Raw genomic sequence first — 10,619 nt, forward strand, 5'->3', positions numbered from 1 at the left:
TAATGCTGATTTATTTCCCCCAAATACAGTAAATTCCATATTGACTTTTATTTTTGGATTCTGAAATACATAAGTGATAACAGAAGTCTGCAAATATTACACATATCGTTACATTATTATCATTTAATTGCTGTAAGAGAAGTTTCTGGAGCAAGCCCTATTTAAACCCTGCTATTGGACACAGAATGAAAATAATTGATTTAAAAGAAGAAAGACTTCATGTCTCCACTGGTTCCATTGCCTGAAATAGTTTTAATTAGGTCCTCCTTCAAGACTTTGCTTTTATGGGTTCACTGAAAAGTCACTTGGCTCAGCTAAGGGTCTGTCACATCAGGGGAAAAAAAAACCCCTCAGACCTTATTTGAAGATTAATGTTATTTTTGCTTCCCTTTAGAAGGATATGATGATTTTATAGAAGTTTACTATGATCAGCCATGCACATCTGTGTTCCTGAGTGGCACAGCTACTGCTCAGAACGGGCAGTCAGGTCCAGGAGAGCACCACATTTCACAGCCTCAATACAACTAATGATGATAGCTGCAAATGTAAACTATTGCACAGGTTATTTTTTTATTAAAAATACAATAAGCAGATCAACACACCACACTAACCATGAAAAGACAGACTGACGAAGAATTAAAACATAAATATGTATTTTATCAACAATGATAACAGCTGGGAAACAAGGCTACTACAGCATAAATACTAAAATTTGAGTTATATATTAAAAGCATGAGAGTTTTCCACAAGCATGCTGTAGGAGCAGAGAAAGAATGTTCTGCCAGCCAGAGAGAGCCACTTGTCACTGACCAGAGCCTGGTTTGAAGTTTAATGAAGTGCTGTTGATACAGAACCTCTGCCCAGAAGGTGTAGGTCCATCATCAAACACATGGCCTAGATGGGCATCACACTGCAACAGAAATTATTGCCATTTTATTATTGTATTGCTGCAAAATGACAGAATCATTTAGGCTGGGAAAGACCTCTTATTCACAGAGCTCATCTTTGACTGATCACCACCATGGCTCTAATTGCCATGACCAGCGCTTTCTTGAACAAAGAAAGTCACCAGGCATGGTGGCTCCACCACCTCCCTTGGCAGTCCATTCCAATGCTTAACAATCATTTTCATGAAGAAATTCCCTCTGATGTCCAGCCTGAAGCTCCCTGGTACAGCCTGAGGCCATGTCCACTCATCCTGTCTCCAGCTGCCTGGGAGAAGACAACCCCCACCTGGCTGCACCCTCCTTTCAGGCAGCTGTAGAGAGTGACAAGGTCACCCCTGAGCCTCCTCTTCTCCAGGCTAAGCATCCCCAGCTCCCTCAGCTTCTCCTCATCTGATTGTGCTCCAGACCCTTCCCCAGCTCCACTGCTCTTCTCTGGACACGCTCCAGCACCTCAATGTCCTTCCTGAATTGAGGGACCCAAAGCTGGACACAGAACTCAAGGCCTCACCAGTGCCATGTACAGGGTTATGGTCACTGTCCTGGTCCCTGCTGGCCACTCCATTGCTGATCCAGGCCAGGATGCCATTGGCCTCTTGGCCACCTGGGCACTCTGTGGCTCATGTTCAGCTGCTGTTGAGCAGCACCCCCAGCCCCTTTCCCTCCAGGCATCTTTGCAGCCACCCTGCCCCAGGCTGGAGCTGCAGGGGTTGTTGTGAGCCAAGGGCAGGAGCAGCCCCAGGCACTTGGCCTTGTTGGACCTCAGAGCTCTGGGCTCTCCCCATCAGTGCAGCCTGTGCAGATCCCCCTGCAGAGCCTTCCTGCCCTCCAGCAGCTCAACACTCCCACCCAGCTCGCTGTGTCTGCAGGGCCTGAGGGTGCCCTGGATCCCCTCATGTGGGTCATTGACAAAGACATGAAACAGAGCTGTGCCAGCACTGAGCCCTGGGCAGCGCTGCTGGTGACCAGAAACCATTGACATTGCATTATTATCATTGGAATTATGGACCAACATTATTATTACTGTGCTATCCTGAATTAAGGGACTTTCATGATTAAATCACTGTTGAGTTCTGTGAGTGGGAGAGTCCTGGGGAGTGACAAGGGATCACATCTTGTCAGTGGGCAAGTATCTGCCCCCAAACAAGCAGATCCCAGAAGAGAAATTCAAAAGGTATTATTGCCAGAAAGTATAGGAAATAAATGACAGCATCTAAACATCTCAATATGTCATGAGAATTTCAAGTTAATAAGTCACTGTAGGCCATTCTCATAGGTCAGCTGAGGATTGCCCTCTCAAATTACTGATGTGAAAATATTAGATACAGTATAGCTATCAGTGACATTATAAAATTAGAAGGTCATCAGCTGGGGTTCTTGAAAGTGTTTGCTGCATATGGCTGCAAATGTGAACTCTTCTGAGTTTCACTGCAGCAAATTCTGGTTACATTTGCAGATGTACCTAAGCCTGCTGCAAGCACACTGAAGGACAGCATGAACAATCTTAACAGTTTACAAAAACTGACGCACAGAGACATAAAAAAACTCCAAATCCAAGATGCAATTCATTAAATTCAACTGCATACTTTTATACTTTAACATAAGTAAAAAATGGATTCAGGCTTGGGAAGAAATGGTTAAAGGTGGCAGTTGCTTAGAAAGAGAACCTGGGTATTACAGCAGGTTCCAAAATAAATATGTGTCTGTGTAATATAGTCTGTGGAAAGGTAAAGGTGTAAGGACAGGAACACCATTTCTAGCACACCTGAACAGCCTCTAACCCTGCTGCAGGCTGGGCCCAGCTGTGTCCAACCTTGCACTCTACTACAAGAAGGAAAATGGTGAATTGGGAAGGATGCAAAACACAGCAACAGAATGGTGAGCACGCTAAAAAGTGCTGCATAAAAAGGAACAGCTGAAGGAACTGGAACTTTCTAGTCTATAAAAGAGATGACTGAGGGAGTCAAAATAGCTAGAAAAAATAGAAGGGTACCTTCTGTGAAACAAGAGAATCCACAGAAATAGCTATGGAGATGCAGGGCGCAGCTACCACCCTGCAGGGCAAATGGTAATGGCTGCAAATGACTTCAAGGGCTGGTGTCTCCATCTCTGAATATTTTAAGAAAATCTACAGCAAATATTTAGCAAGGCTGAATGAGGAAGAACTGTCCCTGTGATGGGCCAAATGCATGGACCCTATCTCAGAGTTTCTTCTACCATCTCTTGTCACACTTTACAGCACACCTTGAGTACATTTTCTCTGTAAGCTCCAGCCTTTGGCTATACATACACAATTGCTTTCCCCAGTCACATACTTTTCTTCAGCTCAGACTTGGAAAGAATGGCTCCAGTGATACTGTAATTCTCACTGTTGTATTTAGATAGATTCATTTAGGTAGATTGACGGGCACAAAGGAAGCTTATCTGCTAAGTTTTGTGTCTTTGTGCATCATCTCCAAAATAAACAAACCTGTTTGCAGACAACTTCAGTTCTTCTTGACCCCAGTGAGTTATCTGGTCGTCTCACAATATTGGTGTTACTTTCATCTCTGCCACAGGTACCATAAGCCTCAGAAAAAGATGGCCATCCAGTCCCAGAATTGTACTTCTTCTCTGAGCTGTAGTGGAAACCAGATCTTGTTAGTTAATAACAGAGATGTTACAAAAGAGTCTGCTTCTATTAAGAACATTGGTTTCTTCCCTCATGCCTGTGTTGTACCAATATCAATATTTGGAACGGTAGAAATTTTCTCATTGGCATCAAACTGTACTGGAAACTCCTTTCCAAAGGGAATTCTCAGTCAGCTCACAACAGGAGATTTTGTCTCACTGTTTCTATTTCAATGTCAGGTTGGTATTTTTTAAAGCTTAGAAAAGGGTTTTTTTCTGACAGCTGCTGTACTAACATTATGGTATGGTGTTTAGCTGAACTGCACCTACAGAGCTGCAGTTTGAAGCCTGGCTCAATCCAGCAATCTCAGAGAAGAGAGTTTACTAGAAGAAATTAAGAGTAGACAAAGGCTGGGCTGGCCCACCAGACCAGGCTCGTGCCTGATGATGATGGAGGCTTTGTCTTGCAGTCAGCCATCAAGCTGGTTTGGAAAATCAAACAGAACCTTGCTCAAACCATCAATCAACCAATGACAAATCCTCACAGTACAAAGATCTACTTTTCCCAAGAGATAATGGCAGCCAGTAACAGTACAACAGATTGTCAGCTTGTGGGTGCCCCTGTTAACATCCAGGGTGACCAGCACTGTTTAGCTGCATATTAAAACCCAGAGTGTGCTGGCAAATACGATCAAAAGACATTTTAGGGATTTTGTACAGGAATGAGATAATCCCTTTTGTTTAAAATTGTGCAAGCTTTGACAGCAATATAAACCTTCTCTCATCAGAGAGGGACCTAGCATGAGTTAGAACAAGCAATTAAGATAGGTTCACATACTTCTCAGATCAGTGGTCTGGAGACTCACCACAACCATTTCCTCACGATTTCTCATGGTTTTTTCCCCAGTTTTGCAAACCCAATGCTCTTACTGGCATCTAGTGGTGGAAGGAGACATCAGCACCACTAGCAGCTCTTGATCGAGGGGATTGAAAGGTTATTTATGACAGAATTGAAAACAAAGTATGTAATATACATCATGTATATTTTGGTGGGTTGTTCACACGGCAAAGGAAAATCTGAAAATCTGCATTGCAGTGCCGTTTAGAAAGATAAGGCAAAGGAACTGGACAAAAACCTTTAAAAATCCAACCCAAAGAGCAGTGCATGAGTCAGCATTTTTATAATCATCTGTACAGGGCTGTCGTTGAGTAATGCAGCTGTGGAAATAAAAGAGGATTTGCTAGCACAGAATGAGCAAAGGCTAGGTTTTGTGTGGGCTGTTGCTTAGTCATTTACATCAACACACAGCCATTAGAAATGTTCTCCTTCCCCTCCTCTCCATAAAACTGGAGAGAAATAGGGCACAGCACAGGAGCAGCCTGCTCTGAAGGAAATGCACTTTGCAGACTCCGTGTTTGTACATCAAGGTCCTCAGGGCTCCAGGCCTGTTTCTTTCCAGCTCAAGAAGGCTCCCTGCTTTCCCTGCCACAAACCCACATGAACACTGTCCCTACCAGCCACAGAGTCCCCAAGAATGGCCTGGGGGACACATATCCATACATGACTTCTGAGCTTCCCCGACATACATCTGTTCGGTTTCTTTTTATCAAAACTCTTTTATTTTTTGACACAGGAATCCTTATGTTTATTCATACGTAGATACAGAGATCCTCTCTGAAAACCCACAGAGTCAAGGAAGGTCTTTAACACTGTGTGGGTTTTGCATCTGACCCTGAGTGACTCTGTCCCTTGCATGCCACTCACAATACTTGAGTTTATTGTAGATGTTTTCCACTGCTAAAGGAACAATCTTTTGAGCTGTTAAACCAGCTCTCAACAGAAATGGTCTCTGTGTGGTTTTATTAAGAGTAATGTCACTTAGATTCCCTAATAGAAACATTTTAGTACCCAAAAATATTGCTGTTCAAGACCATATTTGTCCTTTGAAGTATTTCACCACTTAATTTATGGATAAATGGACTTTCTCTAAACATATGCATTAGATTAGACCTCGACACACCATTCCTGCAGCACATGTCATTTACTTTGATCCCTGTTTCAGTCCTCCTGGATGGAATCCAGATAATTCTAAAAAGTGCTTTTTGCTGTATGAATCTCAGCTGTAGGTTTATGGTTTGATGAAGGTTTGAGATTTCATTAAAGCACCACAATTTGCTATCTATAAAGGTTAGGGGTTTGTTCCACGTATTTCCAACTCTTTCAAATGTATATTTGGTAGCAGAAGGTACTAAATTCTGATTTAAATGTATACACACGTTTCAAAGAAAGGAAGAAATACTTCATGTTTACCTGCAGCTAATGATCTAATGCATTTGAAAAAAACAAAAATTCACAAGAACATTTTTAATGGACTAGGAAATAAATATGGTGAATGAATCTCTTATCCAATAGCACTCCTCCTCCTGATTGCTTGTGTTCTGCACATCACAACATCTCCACGGAAAATATATTTTCAGGTGATTTTTCACATTTAATAGCTTCCTTTTTTCCTACAAGATTTTTTTTCCCTGAAAGTTTGGCCTTTTTTGTCTGTGAGGCTTAGCATTATCTTGTGCTGCAAAGGAAAGTGCTTATATTCTCTGAGAGCTGGATTGTGCAAAGGGCAGCCTGGCTGTTTGGTTATATTGCTGTTTTGTTACTAGTTTAACAACAGAAGCAATTCCCTCCAGTGTTTGTCTCTCTTCATGTTGGCCTGTCAATATCAATTGTCTCATATAAAAGGGGCCAAAATTGAAGGAAAATCTGAAGGAATGGAAGGAAATCTTCCACAGCTTAGTACTTTACAATTCCTCTAATTTATCTGAATTTTCCAGAGGTGTTTTTAGATTTTATATTTCTCTTCAGAGTATTTTGTAAGGCTGAGCTAACACCAGAAATAAATTTATTTAGAACTATTCATTAGCAAACCTCTATGGAAAATTATATGTGTAAACAAATGCATGTTTGCACAACAATAGTTTACTGCACTTGGCCAAATGAAAACTAATTGTACACAATTATAATTTAATTACTTAGTTTAGGTTTATTTTCAATGCATCCATTACATTTTCCCCTCCTTTCTTACTATCCAGATCTCTTGATCCTTAGCATCCCATTTGAAGTCCTGATCTGTGATTCATCCTTTAAATCAGCCACATTTCATTCAATTCTCAGTTGGGAATAAATAAGGACTGTTTTCTAGACCAAAAATTTGAGAAACTATCTTTCCTGGTTCAGTTACAGAGAACAGAACACTCTCTGCACATCCTACTCCAAGGCACTCTATTTCCTTTTACTTAGACATTAATGAAGTTGCAAAGTATAAAGTATTGTAAAGAGCACAGAGGTTAACTGTGCAATCATTTACAGCCAGGCTTTAAAAAGTAGATGTAACCAAAAAGGCAAGAATAGTGGGATTTAATTTAGGGAACAAGGAGGGGGTGGGGGTGGAGAGAAGGTCTCAGCTGCAGTGTGAGGGGCCCATCAATGAGAACATCACAGCAGCAGACAAAGGCAGACCAAGGTCTCTCCAGCCCAGCAGCACGAGTGGCGGAAGATGAGTATGGAAGAGCACAAGAGCAGAACAAACACACGGTGATACTCATACATAAATACATGGATTTTGCAGCAGCTTGTGGCTTAAGGACCTCTTAACCAGAGAATTATTATCAACTAGAAAGAAGCGTGTCTGGAGAAAGAGGCAGACTGCAGCCTGACATCTGTGTGCTGGCCATGGGCAAGCCTCAACAGCTCAAGGAAAAGGCATACCATGGATCTGTGCCACCACAGGCATCCTGGAACACTTACACACAGCACTTGGGCACCAGGGATTGTTCCTCTGACCAACACTTTGCATGCCATTCATGAAAAGACATTGCCCTTCCTGCCACAATCAGTACATGTTAAAGATGCTGTGAAATCCAGAGGCTGTTACCTGAAGAGGGGGGCATTGCAGCACACACAGCAGTATATTCCTGATTCTGTGTTATTCAGATAGATCCCACTGAATGGCTTTTCAAATAGGAAGGAAAAAAGAGAAGTTAATAATGTAGGTCTTTAAAAGCTCACCATCTGGAAGAAGCATGTAGGAATCAGATTCGAAACAGGAGAAAAACCATAAAAAGAAGGCTTTGCAGGGGGGCTTTGAAGAACAAACATTAGCAGCCTGAAAAAATGAAGGGGGGGGATGCCTTTGGGCTAGTAGTGAAGACTACCCCCTACCCCCACAAACTTTGAGACCAGTCAGATGCATAAATCTTCCAGGTACCAAGGATGGAGTCGTGACCTCCAAGAAACTGGTGAAATGTGCAGGATCCCAAAGGCCAGGGCTCTGCTATGGACTGCCACAACTTTAACGTGGCTTTACAGAGAGACTCTCCTCCTTCCTCCATGGTCTGGTACTGGGATCCTTATTTTACAGATATGGATTTGGGCACAGATCACATGGTACATGCTCCATGTGTGCAGAAGTCCTGTCTCTGGGCTAGGGACAGCCAGCGCTCCACCCACAATGCTACATGGCTTCCTTCCCAGAAGGAGGAAACGTGGGGACATGTGGGTGGGTGATCTGGCACCTGAGGGAGAACCCATCTCCTGAAGGGAGCACTATGTTTAAGATTTCCATGGCTAATCTACATATGGCCATAAAAAGGAGGCTACAGGATAAAAATATCTGAGGATTTCCCTATCCTCCGGACAGGCCTCTAATCCCACCACACAAACAGTTAATCTGGAGGGAAATTATCCTAGAAAAAAACCCCAATAAAATATGAAAAGAATGCAGAATGTTTTTCATCTGCAAAACAGTCTGTGTCAGAACAAAATCCACCCTGTTCCGTATGTTGAGTCTAACTTTCATCCACAGGAAGGCAGGGGAAGTCCTGTGAAGAAAGGGAGTGGTGAGAGCTCCCCAGGGCAGGTTTTTCTGTACCCAGCAGGCAGAGGAGATGGCTCACCCTTGGGCAGCATCAGCTGCATAAGCATTTTGCTCACCGGTTCTGTTCCTTTTTCTCGTGTGACATAGAATTGCTCCGGAGTCAATTTTTTTTTCCAGTCAGTAGCAGCAGCTGCTTGAGCTTGTTTAGTGAGGGGGTCTGTGTCTTCAATTAGATATAGAAAGATAATTTAGTAAGATAGCTTAGATTCCACTGATGCTTTCCATCATCATCTCAGTTCTCCAAAAGTTTCTGTGGGTGCAGACAAAGCACAGAGGGTGGTTCAGGGGCATGAGCAGGGGCACATGCAGGACTTGGCATCTGCTTTCCATTTGGAGTGCTGGAGTGCTGAGTGCACATGCAGAGAGCAGCTCCAGCAAACCACTTGGGAAGGCTTGGAAAGGAACCTCTGACCCCAGGTACCACCCACTCTCCCAGCACAGCCCTCTGCCCTGGCTCAGGATAACCCCCGGTCTGCCAGTGCTCCTCCTTCATCCCTGGATAGCACCAAAGGGTTTGGCAAACCTCTTGGAGACCCTCAGAAACCAGAAGTAATGTTCATCTGTGGGCTGTGGAACACTGGCAACTCCCACAGGCCCCAGTGAAAAGTGATGCTAAGAAGGAGGACTGGAAGAAAGCAACACCTACAGCCCAAGAGAAATGGGGCCACAGTTAAGTGAGGGACACACAACAGCAGAGCAGAAGCTGCCCATCATGGTGCAAACCTCCAGCAACATGTCCTGTGAGTCTGTACACACCAAGAACACTTGTGGTGGTACAGGATTGGCAAAGAATTAATAGACTGGCTGAAACACAGGGAGTAAAATAGTTTAATACTCTCCTAATCAAAAAGTCTGAGGTGGGGAACTACCTCACAGCCTATCTCCCATCAGCACAGGATCCTTGATAAACAATCAGCTCCTGAAGAATGAACACTTGCCTGAATTTATCTCTTGCAAGGTAGAGGTGAGACTGGGGGTGGGGGAGAGGGCAGGGGGAAATTAATTTGAAAATGATAGTTTAACCAAAAAACCTAGAGCTTAGCCTGCCAGTTCAAGACAAAAACCTACAGCATGCTAACGAAGCCCTCCCTAAGCGGCCAGAAGCCGGCGAGCAGGGGCTCCTTTCCCCCTCCGCACGCGGTACCTGTGTCTCTGTGCGCAGCGCGGGCGGCGCTCGGCAGCGGGAGGAGCGGGCGGCCGCTCCCGAGCATCCCTCCGGACATCCTCCCGAGCATCCTCCCGAGCATCCTCCCGAGCATCCTCCCGAGCGGACGAGCCGCCATAGCGGCGGGGCGGCAGCGGGGGAGATTCTGGCCGTGTGTAATCCCTGCGTTCCACCTAAAGAATCAGACCTCATAAAAGCAATGAGTAAAGCACCCGCTTAAATGCCGATGGAGCATTTGCAGGTAAAGGTTTCAATCACTTCTTACCGAGACCAGCTTAAAAATGAACACTCGCTGCGGCCATAAACGTAACAAAATCCTGTTGAGACATTTGCTTGCAGCTATTCTAGGTTGTTTTCAAGGAGAACAGGTCTGGTACTTGCATGCAAAAGCGCTCTTGCTGTCCTGGATGCGTGTTACAGGCACTGCTCTCAGCGCTGTTGATCGAGGAATGGCGAAGGAGCTGTGCTGAGGCTTTCCTGCTCTCCTGCAGTGATTTGCAGTCACAGCTGCCTTGGCTTGGCCTATAAATATACCTGTAATAGGACACGTGTGTTAGTTTGGCAGCACATCCTTAAAAAGTGACCTAAACACAAGTTAATTTTCTAGATTAAGCCTTAATGCTACTGTCTGCTTATCTTCCAATAATTTCATTTCTGATTTGGAGTTAGTTCATCACTTCAGAAGGATGGGGAAGGAAGTGTTTTGGTTACATTGGACAACAAAGCTAATAATGAGGCTAAAATAAGCAAAGCTAATAATAAATTTATTTTTTAATCTAGTTCTTCTAGCCTAATTCTAAAATCAAAGCTAAAAAGTAGTCTTGTGTGATCAGTCCTGTATACACACGTTTGTATTGAAGCACCCTTATGCCTAAGACAGTGAGTTCCATGGCAGCTGAGGACATCCAAGACAGCATCGGATCAGTACCACGGCTGCAACCGCTGCCTCTGCTCGGATCCACT

General features: G+C 43.9%; 1 protein-coding gene across 1 annotated transcript; it reads right to left on the reverse strand.

Annotated features, from left to right (window-relative positions):
- Window positions 1–802: 802 nt before the first annotated feature.
- Window positions 803–9,702, reverse strand: MSRB2 (methionine sulfoxide reductase B2). Its single transcript, XM_030943707.1, has 5 exons — window positions 9,636–9,702; window positions 8,548–8,654; window positions 7,490–7,566; window positions 3,415–3,562; window positions 803–910 (listed from the first exon to the last, which is right to left on the reverse strand). Exons 1-5 carry the CDS (start codon window positions 9,700–9,702, stop codon window positions 803–805), a joined length of 507 nt encoding a protein of 168 aa, XP_030799567.1.
- Between the last annotated feature and the right edge of the window lie 917 nt (window positions 9,703–10,619).

The sequence above is a fragment of the Camarhynchus parvulus genome, chromosome 2, assembly GCF_901933205.1.
Source record: "Camarhynchus parvulus chromosome 2, STF_HiC, whole genome shotgun sequence".
Classification (NCBI taxonomy): Eukaryota; Metazoa; Chordata; class Aves; order Passeriformes; family Thraupidae; genus Camarhynchus; species Camarhynchus parvulus.